The sequence below is a fragment of the Agrilus planipennis genome, unplaced genomic scaffold (assembly GCF_000699045.2).
Source record: "Agrilus planipennis isolate EAB-ADULT unplaced genomic scaffold, Apla_2.0 scaffold81, whole genome shotgun sequence".
Taxonomy (NCBI): domain Eukaryota; kingdom Metazoa; phylum Arthropoda; class Insecta; order Coleoptera; family Buprestidae; genus Agrilus; species Agrilus planipennis.
In genome coordinates, this window is record NW_020438902.1 from 1,262,393 (window position 1) to 1,281,883 (window position 19,491).

The following is a 19,491-nucleotide window of genomic DNA, read 5'->3' on the forward strand; positions in this document are numbered from 1 at the left end:
CAATCTTTTAAATTTGAATTGTGATCTATAACGCTATTTCTAGTTGTAAAGTGTTTAATTTCAGTCTCACCATTTTGAGGTTTTATAAAATTGCCATAAAAGATTGCATTTACCTTTAAAATAGACTGTCTTAAAGAATTTTTAACTTTTAAAGCGAAACTTTTGTAGGCTGCATCTAAAAATTTAATCGGTTCCTTAATTTTATAATTTACAATGCTACCAGTTCTAATTCTTCCTCTAAAACATGAATCTAGGTCTACCCATTGTATATTTCTATTTTTAGTTTTTTTTGATTTATTCACATTTGAATCAAGTTCATATTTAAATTTATTCTTATAAAACTTTAACATTGCCAAATTTGTTTCTAACTGAAGCTTATTTCTAATATTATCTTTCTGTTTTATAAGTTTTTTTACTAACCGAATATTTTTATTTAAAAGTTTAATGAATTTCGTATATTCATCCTTAGTTTTAATTAATGTACCAACTTTTTCTATTTTCTTAATAAAATTCTTAAGTATAATATTAGCTTCCATTACGAATTATAAAAAGTATCTATTATTTTATTCCTGAAGATCCAAATCCACAATTTGACCTATATGTATTATCTAATGATGAACATTCAACAATTGTTGGATATGATATTTTTTCACAAATTAACTGAGCTATTCTATCACCTATCTCTATTACAAATTCTTTATTAGAATAATTAAATAATAGTACCTTAATTACACCTCTGCAGTCTTCGTCAATAACACCTGCTCCTACGTTCATAGAATGATTAACGGCTAGTCCAGATTGTGGAGCAATACGACCGTAATGACCAATCGGTAGTTGAATTTTAATTCCAGTATCAACGAGAGTTTGACCACGAGCAGGAACTTTGTAACTATACGCACTTCTCAAATCGATACCTGCAGCGAAAGGTGTTGGTCTGGTGAGAGATTGACTATTGTCTGTTAATTTAACATATTTTAAAATAGGAGAGTCCATGATGCTTTAATATATACAAAAACTATAAGCATGCAATAAAAGTAAAAATTAAAACAAAAATCACCACTTACCTACAGTAAAAAGGGGTGGTCGTGGTGGTGGTGGTGGCCAAAGAATGACCTTGAAAGACATCGAGGAGAAGAAGGGGTTGTGTGTCGTCTACTTCTTCAGCAATGACCTTCAAATCGAGTTGAGAGTGAGGGGGCATAGATATTCAGACGAGATAATATCCTAGAAGATATAACCAGTTTCGAAAATATAGATTTGATGGATATCCGTTTGTTTTTGAATTCCGAATGTTATCCGTATGAATCGCTGAAGATGGACTTTACGAAACAGCGCTATGCAGAAGCATATCAGATGTATGTCGATTTTCAAAAGAACTACTTAAACAAAGTATATCCGGAACCGTTAATTTCATACAAAGATTTTGAAAAAACCCATTTTTGTCCTTAACACTACAAAACAAAATGAGTCTATATAATCTTCAACAGTCGATGTTAAATTGGAATTTCAAAGTAGACAACAAATTAAGTTAAATTTCTGATCAGTATCCAGTTGAGAGTGAGAGGGCATAGACATTCAGTATTTTTATCTTTGTTCTATTAAACATAAACCAGAAGAAGAAAAATGAATAGAATTATTGTAGATACTCAAGGATTTCATATTCCCGAACTAAAAGGGTTTGTGCCGAAAGAATTGAGCATATTCGATGGAAATCGTACTGCTCATTTTGTTTTCCGTCCACCGTGTACACTTACATCGTTATCAGAAGCCACGAAAAGAATGGTTCGTTGGATTGAAAAAAATCATCTCGGTATCAATTTCTACCATGGATATAAGAGTCTGTCCCAGCTACGACCTATTTTAGAAAGATATTTTTCTAATGCCGATGAAATATTTTTTAAAAGTTCATCAAAAATATCAACTCGTAAATTCCTATTTACCTCAAGCTAATGTTACTTATAGATTTAGGTTACAGTAATATTGCACCAGAGTTTAATAAAAAACCAGCCCATTGTATGTATCATACTAATAAAGACAATGTTTCTTGTTCTACGTTTAACTGTATTTTTATATATGAATATACATGTAAATAGATTGTAATTGCAATAAAATTAATAAAATACTGAACCATAAAATAGAATTTTTGTTTGTTCTATAACATTTATACGTAAATTGCATTGGTATTTGTTTTTACATGTGTACGATTGATTTCCGCTGCCACATGTGCCGTGTAATAAGAGGCTTAAAAAATGTCAATACTATAAACAAACAAGCAACAACTTGTTGGTACAGATGTAATGCAATTATCAATAATAATAATAATATGTTGTGCGATGGTCAAGGTCAGTAAAAACATCTGTTTATAAAGAAATAACGTTTCGAAATATTATTCACGACAAAATAATTTCNAGTCGAAAACAAGCGTTAAAGCCTTTAATATGTCTTCAAATATAAATAAACATCTCGTTGATATTTTCAGTAGTAATTGGTACCAATAACAGCACATTTGAGCTATGCAATTGTGGTGGATAAAATGGTCAACTTTTCCGTGCAGTACTGTACAGATTATACACTCCTCACCGGTTAAGAGTTGTCTCCTTTCTTTTCTGACCTAGTGCTGTTCTCTTCCACTTTGCGCCGGTCAAACTGAAGGTCACATCGCTACAGAAACTAAACGAAGTATAAGTGGTGATTTATGTTTTAATTTTTACTTTTATTGCATGCTTATAGTTTTTGTATATATTAAAGCATTATGGACTCTCCTATTTTAAAATATGTTAAATTAACAGACAATAGTCAATCACTCACCAGACCAACACTTTTCGCTGCAGGTATCGATTTGAGACGTGCCTATAGTTACAAAGTTCCTGCTCGTGGTCAAACTCTCGTTGATACTGGAATTAAAATTCAACTACCGATTGGTCATTACGGTCGTATTGCTCCACGATCTGGACTAGCAGTCAATCATTCTATAGACGTAGGAGCAGGTGTTATTGACGAAGACTACAGAGGTGTAATTAAGGTACTATTATTTAATTATTCTAATAAAGAATTTGTAATAGAGATAGGTGATAGAATAGCTCAGTTAATTTGTGAAAAAATATCATATCCAACAATTGTTGAATGTTCATCATTAGATAATACATATAGGTCAAATTGTGGATTTGGATCTTCAGGAATAAAATAATAGATACTTTTTATAATTCGTAATGGAAGCTAATATTATACTTAAGAATTTTATTAAGAAAATAGAAAAAGTTGGTACATTAATTAAAACTAAGGATGAATATACGAAATTCATTAAACTTTTAAATAAAAATATTCGGTTAGTAAAAAAACTTATAAAACAGAAAGATAATATTAGAAATAAGCTTCAGTTAGAAACAAATTTGGCAATGTTAAAGTTTTATAAGAATAAATTTAAATATGAACTTGATTCAAATGTGAATAAATCAAAAAAAACTAAAAATAGAAATATACAATGGGTAGACCTAGATTCATGTTTTAGAGGAAGAATTAGAACTGGTAGCATTGTAAATTATAAAATTAAGGAACCGATTAAATTTTTAGATGCAGCCTACAAAAGTTTCGCTTTAAAAGTTAAAAATTCTTTAAGACAGTCTATTTTAAAGGTAAATGCAATCTTTTATGGCAATTTTATAAAACCTCAAAATGGTGAGACTGAAATTAAACACTTTACAACTAGAAATAGCGTTATAGATCACAATTCAAATTTAAAAGATTGGTACAATGAAAACATTAAAAACAAAATATTAACAAAACTAGAAGGATTTCAAGAACGGGAGTCAGGATGGGCCCTTTACGAAATAATACAACTTAAAATAAATATTAATAATTATGCTCCAATTAACGTAGGTATTTCAACATATGTAGAAATGCCTTCATTTATTAAAAATTCAAAATCAGTTATCAATATTCAAAATAACGATAAATTTTGTTTTCTATGGTCAGTTGNATAGTACGTTGGATACAATTAATAAGATGGCAATGTGTGACCAATTTAAACCGATTTTACATATAAAAGACATGGTAAAGGACCAGCCTCTTCCAGTAATCAACATCTACCGTAGCAAAACAAGACACGGTAAATGTGTAGTGGTGGAAACCGAAAACAATACAATCTACTTGCCGAAACGAATGTACGAGTGCCTCACAGAAGAACGCATAGAATATATGAAACATTCCCAGCTAACTATTACATACAAGGGAAGTAAAGACGTCGGCAAAGGTAACGAAGCGGGGCTTTTTTCCTTTGAAAAGGCTTAATAATTTTTTGTTGTATAGACATAGGAGAACAGGTGTAATTATTATTTAATTATTCTAATAAAGAATTTGTAATAGAGATAGGTGATAAAATAGCTCAGTTAATCTGTGAAAAAATAACTTAATGTATTTTTATATATGAATATACATGTAAATAGATTGTAATTGCAATAAAATTAATAAAATACTGAACCATAAAATAGACTTTTTTGTTCTATAACATTTATACATAAATTGCATTGGTATTTGTTTTTTTTTGCATGTCTACGATCGATATCCGCCGCACGTGACATGTAATAACAGAGGCTTAAAAAATGCTAATACTATAAACAAACACGCGGATTACATCTCCCGTATAAACAAGCAACAACTTGTTCGTACAGAAGTAATGCAAATATCAATAATAATAATAAAAGATGACCTCTTCACCTCTTACTATAAAAAAAAATTCTGCTACAAATATGTAATAAATTTAACACACTTCAAGTTTAAAATTAAACCGTTTTACTCTACAAGTGAAACTGTCTTGGATGCGTACTGGCAAAATCGTAGGTAGGGTAAAAAACCTAATACTTATACTCTCAACTGTTGTTCATTAAACACACTTTTTCATACAGTACCTGCCAAATGTTATGTTCAATCATAGATAGTAGTGCTAGTCGAAAACAAGCGTTAAAGCCTTTAATATGTCTTCAAATATAAATAAACATCTCGTTGATATTTTCAGTAGTAATTGGTACCAATAACACCANAAAAATTATTTAAAACAGTCTATTTTAAAGGTAAATGCAATCTTTTACGGCAATTTTATAAAATCCCAAAATGGTGAGACTGAAATTAAACACTTTAGAACTAGAAATCGTGTTACAGATCACAATTCAAATTTAAAAGATTGGTACAATGAAAACATTAAAAACAAAATATTAACAAAACTAGAGGAATTTCAGGAACGGTAGTCAGGATGGGCCCTTTACGAATTAAACACTTTACAACTAGAAATAGCGTTATAGATCACAATTCAAATTTAAAAGATTGGTACAATGAAAACATTAAAAACAAAATATTAACAAAACTAGAAGGATTTCAAGAACGGGAGTCAGGATGGGCCCTTTACGAAATAATACAACTTAAAATAAATATTAATAATTATGCTCCAATTAACGTAGGTATTTCAACATATGTAGAAATGCCTTCATTTATTAAAAATTCAAAATCAGTTATCAATATTCAAAATAACGATAAATTTTGTTTTCTATGGTCAGTTGTAGCTGCACTACATCCTTCACCGTTCAATAAAAATCCAAATAGAACAACATCATATCCACACTTTAGTAGAATCCTTAAGTATGAAGGAATTAATTTTCCAATTCAATTGAAGGATATAAATAAATTTGAAAAAATTAACAATTTATCCATTAATGTTTTCACACTTGATAAAAGTAGTATTGTACCCATTTGTTTGAGTAAAACCGATTTTACACCTCATATTAACTTATTAATGATTCCGTGTGATAATTTAAATTGCGATATTGATGATAAAAATAATTTTTCAGATTCCTCTACTGAGTTTAATGAAACAAATGTTGAATTAAACAGAACATTTCATTTTGCATTAATTAATGACCTTTCGCGACTGTTACACAAACAAATGAAAAACAATAAAATTAGAAAATGGATATGTAACCGTTGTCTCAACAACTTTACATCAAAGCAGACTTTAGAAACGCATTTAATTGATTGTAAAAATTTAAACAGGACAAAAATCACTTTGCCAAAAGATAACGAAAAGTTTTTAAAATTTAAAAATTTTAAAAATAAGGAATTTGTACCGTTTGTAATTTATGCTGATTTGGAAAGTATACTAGTTAAACACAATGACTTAAAATGTACAAGTAAAATGCAAAAGTATCAGAAACATGAGCCTTTCAGTATTGCATATTATCTAAAGTGTTATTATGATGATTCTCTTTCTAAATTTAAGTTATACACAGGGAAAGATTGTATTACATGGTTCGTTAAGGAACTTGAAACTTTAGCTTTCGAATTTAAAAATATCTTTTCAAACATTATTCCAATTAAATAATTATCATATGAACAAGAAAATCAACATCTTACTGTTAGATATTGTCATATTTGTTGTAAACCATTTAGTAGTGAAAATGTTAAAGTAAAGGATCACTGTCATTTAAGAGCAAATTATAGAGGTCCAGCGCATTCAATTTGTAACTTGAATTATAAGAATGATCATACAAATACCTGTAATTTTTCACAATTTATCCGGATATGACAGTCATTTCATAATTAAAGCTTTAAGCGTAGAAATAAAAGGTAATATGTCTATATTGCCGGTCAATAAAGAGAAGTATATTTCATTCACAAAATTGATAGAAAAGAAACCAAAAATTATCACAAGGATGTATTACTAAAATGATGAAGAATTTGAATTAGTTCAGCGTAAGGGTGTTTTTTCGAATGAATAACTAGACTGTTGGGAAAAATTACAAGATATTGAATTACCACCTCGAGGAAGTTTTTATAGTTCAATTTATGATCGAAAAAAACTTTTACAAACTTAATTAACAAAATTTATGATTGTGACATTTCTCAATCTCCAAGGTGTCTTAGAGGTCAAACAAAACACATTTTTACAACACTGGCCACGACGTTTCGGTCTTACGCACAAAAAAAATTACATTCAAGGTGGCTTTAGAGGGCATGGTAAGGGACTGAAGATGGACAGGCCATCGAACTGTCACAGTATCCCTATAGCTACACTACTGAAGTACACTAAGTCGATATAAGTTGAACGAAAATTACAAAAATTTGAAGCAAAAAGTGGCCAGTACAAAGAGTCACAAATATTTACTGTTACTGAAAAAAAACTAGTTGAATATTTACTATCATGCAGTAAAATGCATTACGGTCTGACTAGAAAACAAGCATTGCAATTGGCTTTTAAATTCGCAGAGGCGAATTCAAAAAGTATCCTGATAGCTGGACATCAAACAATGCTACTGGAAAATATTGGTTTTCTGGTTTTCTTTCCAGAAATCCAGAAGTAAGTTTAAGAATACCTGTAGCCACTAGCTTGTCTCGCGCTACTAGTTTTAATCAAAAAATATATAACAGCTTTTTTACAAATTTAAAGATGATGGGTGAAAAATACAATTTCGAGGCTCAAAATATATATATAACTGCGACGAAAGTGGATTGTGGACTGTTTAAGCATGTCCAAAAGTGATAGGCAGTAATAAGTCGAAACAAGTCGGACAAGTGACATCATCATGACATTAGGTTAGTCGCTGAAAATCCCATATAAACGTTATTTTGATCGCTTGCTTTAATTTCTTGAAGATTTCCAGATGAGAAAAGCTTACTGAAAAAGTAGTTAGTAGCAATCCGTCGAGAAAATTTTGTGCCTACAAAATTTACTAGAATATGCTCAAAACACTTCGGTGCTGATTGTTTCAAGAAAAACCCATAGAGTAATAGGATCACTCTGAAAAAAGATGCAGTTCCTAGTATCTTTGATTTTCCAACACATTTATTAAAAAAAGAAAGTGTTAAGAGGAAGCCTATGAAACGGCAACGTAATTGTTCGAATGAAAAATCAGAAACCATCACTAATGAGTAAGTAGTGAATTTTGTTATTATCAGATCTAAAGTAAGACGCCTAATACAAAAAAATATTGCATTGACTGACTGTGAATTACCTATACAGTAAGCCATCTACTAGTAATTATGATATCGAGGAAAGTGTGAATGCTGACAACAAAAGAAAAAGATATATAGGAGATTTTAAGGAAGATCGCAATTCAGCTGCAGTAGATCCTACATATAAAGTAATTGTAACTAAAGTTATAAGGGAGCAAAATAAAAAAATTAAAATTTTGCAACAACACTCTTCCACTCTTTAATGCAACACCTGAAACAGAAGAAATTGTTAACAGATGAATCAGCTGTAGTAATAGAGGTAAAGTTTAACATTATGTACTTTTGGAGAGTATTTACAGATACTTAAATAACTAATTTACATCAANGCACTGAAACATGGAATTTAGATTTCTATCAATATTTTGCTTTTAATCAATATAAAATATATTATAATAATAGCAAAATCAATAGATTTGATGGAGTTGCTATTTTTGTTCTTGAGAGTGTTATACATGATGTGGAAATTATTGAAATAAATAATCTTAAAATAATTAATTCTATTGTGGATATAGTGGATTCAAAAAAACTTGAGATCTCAGCAGTGTACAGATCTCATGATCTACCAAAGGCTGAATTCATTCATAACCTGAAAGAATTTCTTGAACTTAAAAAACAGGTTAAGAATCACTTAATCATAGGAGATTTTAATATAGATACACTGAAACTTGATAATCTTGGTCAGGAGTTTCTGAACAACTTTTTAGAAAAGGGCTATTCCCCTGGTTTTCAGGGAATCACTAGACCAGCCTCAAACCTTGATGGAGGAACATGCATAGATAATGTTTTTAGTAAAATGGAGACATATGGTACAAAAGCAGCCAAACTCATAAGCTCCTTCACGGATCACTACCCGCTCATTGATGCATTGATACTGAAAATAAAAAGATGCATGAAAGTGGCTGAAGTGATTGATAATCAAAATGGGAAGAAAAACAAGCCAAGAAGCAGCTGGATAACACAAGCTATAATAAACTCATGTCATCGTAAAGAAATCCTATACAAAAAATGGAAGGCTGATATATTTAACGAAAATGCTAAAACTGAATACAAAAATTATGTTAAAAGCTTAAACAAAACTATAACTGAAGCCAAAATAATACATGACAAACAACAAATTCAAAGAAACTCCAATAACCCACAAAACTTACGGAATTACATAAACACGAAAATGGGTAGGAATCCCAAGAATAATGATATAAAGTATCTATTTAATAAAACCGAAAAAATCACAGAACCTGTAGACTTAGCCAATTATATGAACTCCTTTTTTTTGCAACGTTGGCAGAAATCTCAGTAATACTATACAACAACCAACAAATGTCATAAACGCACTGCCCATCCCTAATCAGCATTCCATCTTTCTGGCATCAATCTCAGCATATGAGATTGCTATGATAATAGACCGAATGGAGCTGAAAGGCGGTGGTGTGGATGGCATTGATGTCAGAACATTAAAGGCTATACAGCCATTTATACTCGAACCATTGGTCTACATTTTCAATCGGTGTATTGATGAATCTGTGTGGCCTGAGACTTTAAAAGTGCTGAGGTTATCCCTATTCATAAGAATAAAAGTAAAACCAATGTCACCAATTACAGACCAATATCGTTGATATCCAACATATGTAGCTAAAATATTTGAAAAACTTATCTACAATAGAATTATAGACTTTGTTAACAAGCACAAGATAATTTCGGATCTGCAATTTGGATTTATGAGAGTTAGAGGGACCAATGATGCCTTGCATCATATCACTAATATTATATACAATAAACTTATCACTAATATTATATACAATAAACTTAATAACAGTGTACCTATTGCAGTCACTTTTCTGGACCTTGCTAAGGCATTTAACACAGTAGATCACAAGATATTGTTAGATAAACTGCAGAATTATGGAATTACAGGTATGGCTTTTCAATTGCTTGAAAGCTACTTACTTAATAGACAACAATGTATCAGAATTAATGGCTGCTATGGGGACTACAAGGAAATAACAACTGGAGTTCCACAAGGAACGGTAATTGGTCCTTTACTCTTTATACTTTACATCAATGACTACTAACATCTATGCCAACGGATGCTGTGATTTCTTACGCTGACGATACTGCTCTAATAGCCTTTGATAAGGATTGGATTGGAGTGGAAACAAGGATGAACCACTATTTACAACAATTCTCTGCGCTGCTAGCACTAAACAAGTTATCGCTGAACATTGATAAAACTGTTTTTATTACCTTTGGTAATTACTGTGATAGTGTTCCAAAAAATATTAATATACAAATAGCTGGGACTAAAATTAAAAGGGTTAATAGTTGTAAATATCTAGGAATTATTTTTGATTACAATATGAGATGGGAGGAACATGTTCAATACATTAACTAAATACTTAATATTTTTATTTTATAAACTGGCCAAAGTAATGACGACAGTAACACTAAGAACGATATACTACTTCTTTTTTCATAGCATAGCTACTTATGGTATAATAGCTTGGGGTGGAGCATATACAAATGTTCTAGGCTTATTACAAAGATTACAAACACGTCTATTAAAAATTGTCAATAAGAATAATTTTATAAATGATAAAGACCCACTAAATATTGAACAATCTTTTGTTCTTGAATCATTAAGCTTCCACTACTATGAACTAAGAAATACTTTCTTGAATTCAAAAAGCAAAACAAAAAATAAGCAAATATCTATACCACTAATGAAAAAAGCTGTTAGCAAAAGAATGAGTATTATGACAGCTACTATAAATTTCAATAAACTCCCTGATCAACTTAAAAGAGTTAATGTGTTCAAATATACTAAAGCAAAATTTAAAGAATGGATAAAAGATATATATAATTGTTATTTATTAGAGGTATTAATTGTGCAATTAAGTTAAAAATATATTATATTAATACGTTAGTTTTGGGAACTGGTTAAAAGATGATATCATTCAATGGTGACATTACCGGTATTACCATGTACACACCTCTTATAAAAAAATCTTAACTGCCATATTTTCGGATAAAAAAAGTTTCCCTTGCCGGAGATAATACCAATACGATTTTTAACTACAATAACATACAAATAAAAAAATTCAAGACATGCTACTGAAGTGAAACTTCTTTAAGCACAAACACATACCGGGATAGGGTTTAAGGAATTGGTTTAATGGTATTATTTGTACACTATGAATAGGGTAGCCACCTTTTCAGGCTTTATATAACGTATTTTTCGACTAAAAGGTTAAAAAAAAAGTACTCGGCATAAAGATAAGGTATTTAATTTTTTGTTTTTAAAAACATATTTCTTGTTACACCTAGCAGCCAGTAACAAATTGCTGTCGCTCTTAAATACATTAATAGCCTCTAAACATGGCAAACAAAGATTTGAGTAAACTAAGAGTTCATTTTTAATTAGTTTTAATGAAACTTTATTCCTGTCGTCCCGCCACTTTGCGTTCATAACAGAGAATACTCTTTCTGTAAATGCTGAAGTGGCCNAGGAAGATCGCAATTCAGCTGCAGTAGATCCTACATATAAAGTAATTGTAACTAAAGTTATAAGGGAGCAAAATAAAAAAATTAAAATTTTGCAACAACACTCTTCCACTCTTTAATGCAACACCTGAAACAGAAGAAATTGTTAACAGATGAATCAGCTGTAGTAATAGAGGTAAAGTTTAACATTATGTACTTTTGGAGAGTATTTACAGATACTTAAATAACTAATTTACATCAATGCATGTTACTATTTTGGTGGTTGAAGAATGAAACATTGTAGAGTACTGTGTCAAATTCGACCAAAGTGTTGTTTAAGCAGATATTACAAAGAAAACAACGCGTTTATCCAGTAGAATTAAAAAAGTTTTCTTTAACGCTTAACTTCTATTCCCCAAAAGGTTACCAATTCGTTAGGAAAAATTTTAATAATGCACTTCCTCATCCTCACACATTACAAAAGTGGTATCAAACAATCGAATGTGAACCTGGTTTTAATGCAGTCAATGCGTACTTTAAAAAATAGAGTACTTGAAATGCAAATGAGAGACAAAATTTGTGTTTGTAGCTTAATGATAGACGAAATTTCATTGCATAAGAAAATTGAATGGGATGGTGAGCGGTTTATTGGGTAAACACTATACAATTTTGCATGTTACTGTTTTCTATTTTTATACTTGTACATCTTTAAAATAATGAAAGACAATAGTTATCCAATAATAAACAATAATGTTAAAATTGAAACTTGTTTTAGGTATGTTGATTTAGGGGGTGATACAAATAGTGACGATCTTATAGAAGCCAAAGAAGCATTTGTTTTCTTAATAAATTGCATGAATGATACTTGATAGCTTCCCATAGGATACTTTTTTATTTGTAGCCTGAATGGAAATCAAAAAGCTAATTTGATTAGGAAAGCATTAACACTTCTTCATGAAACAGGTGTTACTATTTGTAGCTTAACTTGCGATGGAGCAGCCTCAAATACAGCGATGGCCACACATTTAGGTGTTGATATTTCTCCTGACTCCCAAAAAACTTACTTTTCGCACCCTGTCACAAACAAACCCGTCTATTTTTTATTAGATCCCCCCCATATGCTAAAATTAATTCGAAACGTATTGGGTACAAATAAGATATTTTTTGATGAATATGAACAACCTATCAAATGGGATTATTTAGAAAAATTAATTGATGTTCAAGAGAAAGAAGGGTTACATCTTGCAACCAGAATCAATAAAAGTAAAACCAATGTCACCAATTACAGACCAATATCGTTGATATCCAACATATGTAGCTAAAATATTTGAAAAGCTTATCTACAATAGAATTATAGACTTTGTTAACAAGCACAAGATAATTTCGGATCTGCAATTTGGATTTATGAGAGTTAGAGGGACCAATGATGCCTTGCATCATATCACTAATATTATATACAATAAACTTATCACTAATATTATATACAATAAACTTAATAACAGTGTACCTATTGCAGTCACTTTTCTGGACCTTGCTAAGGCATTTAACACAGTAGATCACAAGATATTGTTAGATAAACTGCAGAATTATGGAATTACAGGTATGGCTTTTCAATTGCTTGAAAGCTACTTACTTAATAGACAACAATGTATCAGAATTAATGGCTGCTATGGGGACTACAAGGAAATAACAACTGGAGTTCCACAAGGAACGGTAATTGGTCCTTTACTCTTTATACTTTACATCAATGACTACTAACATCTATGCCAACGGATGCTGTGATTTCTTACGCTGACGATACTGCTCTAATAGCCTTTGATAAGGATTGGATTGGAGTGGAAACAAGGATGAACCACTATTTACAACAATTCTCTGCGCTGCTAGCACTAAACAAGTTATCGCTGAACATTGATAAAACTGTTTTTATTACCTTTGGTAATTACTGTGATAGTGTTCCAAAAAATATTAATATACGAATAGCTGGGACTAAAATTAAAAGGGTTAATAGTTGTAAATATCTAGGAATTATTTTTGATTACAATATGAGATGGGAGGAACATGTTCAATACATTAACTAAATACTTAATATTTTTATTTTATAAACTGGCCAAAGTAATGACGACAGTAACACTAAGAACGATATACTACTTCTTTTTTCATAGCATAGCTACTTATGGTATAATAGCTTGGGGTGGAGCATATACAAATGTTCTAGGCTTATTACAAAGATTACAAACACGTCTATTAAAAATTGTCAATAAGAATAATTTTATAAATGATAAAGACCCACTAAATATTGAACAATCTTTTGTTCTTGAATCATTAAGCTTCCACTACTATGAACTAAGAAATACTTTCTTGAATTCAAAAAGCAAAACAAAAAATAAGCAAATATCTATACCACTAATGAAAAAAGCTGTTAGCAAAAGAATGAGTATTATGACAGCTACTATAAATTTCAATAAACTCCCTGATCAACTTAAAAGAGTTAATGTGTTCAAATATACTAAAGCAAAATTTAAAGAATGGATAAAAGATATATATAATTGTTATTTATTAGAGGTATTAATTGTGCAATTAAGTTAAAAATATATTATATTAATACGTTAGTTTTGGGAACTGGTTAAAAGATGATATCATTCAATGGTGACATTACCGGTATTACCATGTACNATTGTATTTTTAGTTTTAAGTTTCTAATTTTAAGTTTAATTTTTATAACCGGCCCTGCGCACAAGTAACTTCGATTACTTCTGCAGGATTTACTATGTAATAACATGTATCTATCTGGTTAATAAATCTAAATTGAAATTATAAGGGAGAAAAATAAAAAAAATAAAATATTGCAACAGCAAAATCGGCTACTTAGGAAGCGTATTAATAGTATCCACTCTTTAATGCAACACCTTAAACAGAAGAAATTGTTATCAGCTGTAGTAATAGAGGTAAAGTTTAACATTATGTACTTTTGGAGAGTATTTACAGATACTTAAATAACTAATTTACATCAATGCATGTTACTATTTTGGTGGTTGAAGAATGAAACATTGTAGAGTACTGTGCCACATTCGACCAAAGTGTTGTTTAAGCAGATATTACAAAGAAAACAACGCGTTTATCCAGTAGAATTAAAAAAGTTTGCTTTAACGCTTACCTTCTATTCCCCAAAAGGTTACCAATTCGTTAGAAAAAATTTTAATAATGCACTTCCTCATCCTCGCACATTACAAAAGTGGTATTATGGGACTAATAATAGTGAAGTTAGTTTAGAATTCGGAGGAATTAAAAGTGTTTATTAAATAAAATGAAATACAAAACGAACATATCATAAGTTCGTACAAATTCGATACTCTACAACCGCTGTCTTCGAGAACTGATTCAACTCTACCTCACAAGACTGACCGTAATGTTTTTGAGACCCTCAGTCAAGTATATCCTCTTTGTCTCTCTTTGCCCCAACGTTGCAGGTGTCAATTTTGTCACTTTCTCATGGTACCTTCAGTCAGCTAATAAAACCCTAAGGCTGGAGAGGACGCAGTAGTTTTCTTAAAGTTTATTGCTTAAAAATATTTTGCTTCTTATTCTAAACATACGGATAACAATTGCTTAATCCCTTAAAATTACAAACTATTCCTAAATTACTTTAAGCCTACCATAAACTAAAAAGCACGCATTCCCGATACTACAGTATCAAATAATCGAATGTGAACCTGGTTTTAATGCAGAGTCAATGCGTACTTTAAAAGATAAAGTACTTGAAATGCAAATGAGAGACAAAGTTTGTATTTGTAGCTTAATGGTAGACGAAATTTCATTGTGTAAGAAAATTGAATGGGATGGTGAGCGGTTTATTGGGTAAACACTATAGAATTTTGCATGTTACTGTTTTCTATTTTTATACTTGTACATCTTTAAAATAATGAAAGACAATAGTTATCCAATAATAAACAATAATGTTAAAATTGAAACTTGTTTTAGGTATGTTGATTTAGTGGGTGATACAAATAGTGACGATCTTATAGAAGCCAAAGAAGCATTTGTTTTCTTAATAAATTGCATGAATGATACTTGATAGCTTCCCATAGGATACTTTTTTATTTGTAGCCTGAATGGAAATCAAAAAGCTAATTTGATTAGGAAACCATTAACACTTCTTCATGAAACAGGTGTTACTATTTGTAGCTTAACTTGCGATGGAGCAGCCTCAAATACAGCGATGGCCACACATTTAGGTGTTGATATTTCTCCTGACTCCCAAAAAACTTACTTTTCGCACCCTGTCACAAACAAACCCGTCTATTTTTTATTAGATCCCCCCCATATGCTAAAATTAATTCGAAACGTATTGGGTACAAATAAGATATTTTTTGATGAATATGAACAACCTATCAAATGGGATTATTTAGAAAAATTAATTGATGTTCAAGAGAAAGAAGGGTTACATCTTGCAACCAGAATCACCAGAAGACATATAAATTGGTTTCAAGAAAAAATGAAGGTCAAATTGGCTGCACAAACTTTCAGTTGTAGTGTCTCGAAAACTCTATGTTATTGGAGGCAGATTAGGTATTCTGATGATTTTGCAGATACAGAAGCAACAGAACGCTTCCTATTATTGAAGTTATACTTCTTTAGGCGCGTTATGAAAAACTGATGAGAGTGAAATTTCAAGATGCGCGCGCATCACTGTAACACAAAATTAACATCATGAAGTTGCCCACTCAACCGAATTCATTAAGTCTCGGAAAAAAGCTACCAACGAAATAGAAATAAAACCTCTCTTAGTCGCGCATGTTGGTACGCTTGTCGCCTCTGATCACTGTTTTCATATTTATTTATAATATTTATCCACATGGTTTTAGTTTTTACAGTCACAACACGTGTTTTATTTTCATACAAGTGCGAATTATATATGTGGCAATAAAATATATTCAGTAGTGATTTAAATTGAATATTTGGATTAATATTATTTACTATTTGTGAATATTAGTGAAAAAATTGTGCTAAAATACTTTTTTAAGTGCTCCAATATAATTGAGGTTAGTTATCCCTATGTATTATTTATTGATATAAATTAAAATATCATTATTTAATATAATTAATACTAAATATTATTAAATTATCAATGTTGAATATTTATTATTGGTTATTTAATATTTACAAAATAAAGAAATAAATTTAATAGAACATTTAATAAAAAGTTCGTGACAAAAATTTAATAGATTATTTAAATATAATGTAAGACATCCGTTATTTGTTTTATTGTTTTTTATTACATACGTCTTTTCTTTATCATTGTGTGACAGAAGATTTTGACATGTTGTGTATTTTTCTATTTTTAATGATGCCAAAGAAGTATAACTTCTCACGCGCGTACATAAGTACACGCACCCATTTTTTTTTTTATAGTGAAACATTTATTACACCGCCTCAAATTTTTTCGTCCATCTATCGCATGTGGCATTACAGCCGGCCGCGGAGTAGGGGTAAAACTGAANTTGTCCTGCCACAATTTTTGGTAAGTTTTCCAAAAAAGGTTGACTACCCTTCAATTTTCATTCATACATTGTTGTCGACAGTATTCGGTGCGGTACCTCTATACCTATAATTTTCATTTTTTTTACAGATTTCACAGTCACAGATAATTTTCGCCACTCTACTAGCATCCCTTTAAGTTGTCCTGGCACAGTTTTTGGTAAGTTTTGCAAAAAAGGTTGACTACCCTTCAATTTTCATTCATACATTGTTGTCGACAGTATTCGGTGCGGTACCTCTATACCTATAATTTTCATTTTTTTTTTAATGATATTTTTCATATTTTAAATAGCCGCAATTTCCTTGCTAAAGGATTTAAATGTGGCATTAACGAGAAAAATAGGGAATTTTCTTTTTGTAGGATAAATGAATCTCTTGAATATATAAAACAACTAAAATCTTCTTCCAGAGAACCGCTATGTGTAAGCCAACGTAAAACTGGTTTTATTGGCTTAATGATTTCTTTAAAATCACTTAAAGGTCTCTATGAAACTCTTGTTGAACAAGAAAAATATTTAAAATTTATTTGGTCTTAAAAAATGTGCCAAGACTACTTAGAAGTATTTTTCAGCGCAATTCGAAGTAGGGGAGGTCATAATAATAATCCTACACCTAAACAATTTAAAGCGTCACACAAACAGCTTTTGTTACACACTAGCGTAAGTGGGTCCATAACTGCATTGAATTAACACCTTCAATTATTCTGTCAGTCAGTTCCTCAAAATCTCGAGGGTGAGGGTATACACAAATCGACAACTTTTTAAATTATGAACCCCATGAAAGTACGTCAGAAACTGAAATGGTTAGTTTTGACCACGACTACTGCTTAATACCTTGCTATTCACACGATGATTCATCAATTGTATACAGAAATCTTGAAAATCAATTTTCAAGGTATAACAATGACGTTATAGCTTATATTTCTGGATTTATCGTTAATAAGATAAAAAAAAAGTTAGATTGCATCAAATGTGCAGATGCGCTTGAAGTACATGAGGAAATAACTAGCACATTTATTCAGTTAAAAAATTATGACGAATCAAAGAAATATTTAATTCAGCCTTCCACAGCAGTGATATCCATTTGTAACACTGCTGAGAGACAAATTCGATTAACTGAATTTAGTAAACCTCTTCAGGCCGTTAAAATGAAAGGAAATTCCTTCATGGAAAAATTGGTTGTAGACATAATGAATAATCTCGGTGGGTGGGTTTTTTCCAGTTTTTTCCATGATCATATATTTGATGAAACTCCTCAATTCAATCATCTATATCATTTCATAAAATTAATTATTTACAGTTATTGTAAAGTTCGATTACACCACGCTGCAGATGCATTTATTGCGGAAAGGGAAAAAAGAATTCGAAACAAATTTACAAAATTAATCCTTTTTTCGAATCAGTAGCTGCAGTAGTTAGTTATGATGCCTATATGTATAATTTTCTTTCATACATACAATTTGTTTAATAAACTGTACATGAACGATTTCTTTGCATTTATTTCTATTAATGATTTGCATTCAAGTACTAAACTAGATTAATTAATTTTAATTTTAAATGCATCTTATTGCTATACCACGATTAAATTCGTAAATGAGAAGCGAGTATACAACAGCGAATAAAGTTTTTGCCCTTCACTGACGTCACGGCGGCGGCAGATGTTTACTTCACTATTCCAAACGAATGGCGTGTCTAGTATATATGTAAGCGGATACAGTAATAATGATAACAGCAGCTACCACTNCACAAATCGACAACTTTTTAAATTATGAACCCCATGAAAGTACGTCAGAAACTGAAATGGTTAGTTTTGACCACGACTACTGTTTAATACCTTGCTATTCACGCGATGATTCATCAATTGTATACAGAAATCTTGAAAATCAATTTTCAAGGTATAACAATGACGTTATAGCTTATATTTCTGGATTTGTCGTTAATAAGATAAAAAAAAAGTTAGATTGCAGCAAATGTGCAGATGCGCTTGAAGTACATAGGGAAATAACTAGCACATTTATTCAGTTAAAAAATTATGAGGAATCAAAGAAATATTTAATTCAGCCTTCCACAGCAGTGATATCCATTTGTAACACTGCTGAGAGACAAATTCGATTAACTGAATTTAGTAAACCTCTTCAGGCCGTTAAAATGAAAGGAAATTCCTTCATGGAAAAATTGGTTGTAGACATAATGAATAATCTCGGTGGGTGGGTTTTTTCCAGTTTTTTCCATGATCATATATTTGATGAAACTCCTAAAAACAATCATCTATATCATTTCATAAAATTAATTATTTACAATTATTGTAAAGTTCGATTACACCACGCTGCAGATGCATTTATTGCGGAAAGGGAAAAAAGAATTCGAAACAAATTTACAAAATTAATCCTTTTTTCGAATCAGTAGCTGCAGTAGTTAGTTATGATGCCTATATGTATAATTTTCTTTCATACATACAATTTGTTTAATAAACTGTACATGA

The 19,491-nt window shown here is 30.6% G+C and overlaps 1 protein-coding gene across 1 annotated transcript; it reads left to right on the plus strand.

Moving 5' to 3' along the window:
- The first annotated feature begins 1,108 nt into the window (after window positions 1-1,108).
- On the plus strand, window positions 1,109-15,390 carry LOC112904079. Its single transcript, XM_025973303.1, has 3 exons — window positions 1,109-1,189; window positions 14,289-14,420; window positions 14,529-15,390. The coding sequence occupies exons 1-3, from the start codon at window positions 1,109-1,111 to the stop codon at window positions 14,772-14,774; spliced, it is 459 nt and encodes a 152-aa protein (XP_025829088.1). The 3' UTR covers window positions 14,775-15,390.
- Window positions 15,391-19,491: the final 4,101 nt, after the last annotated feature.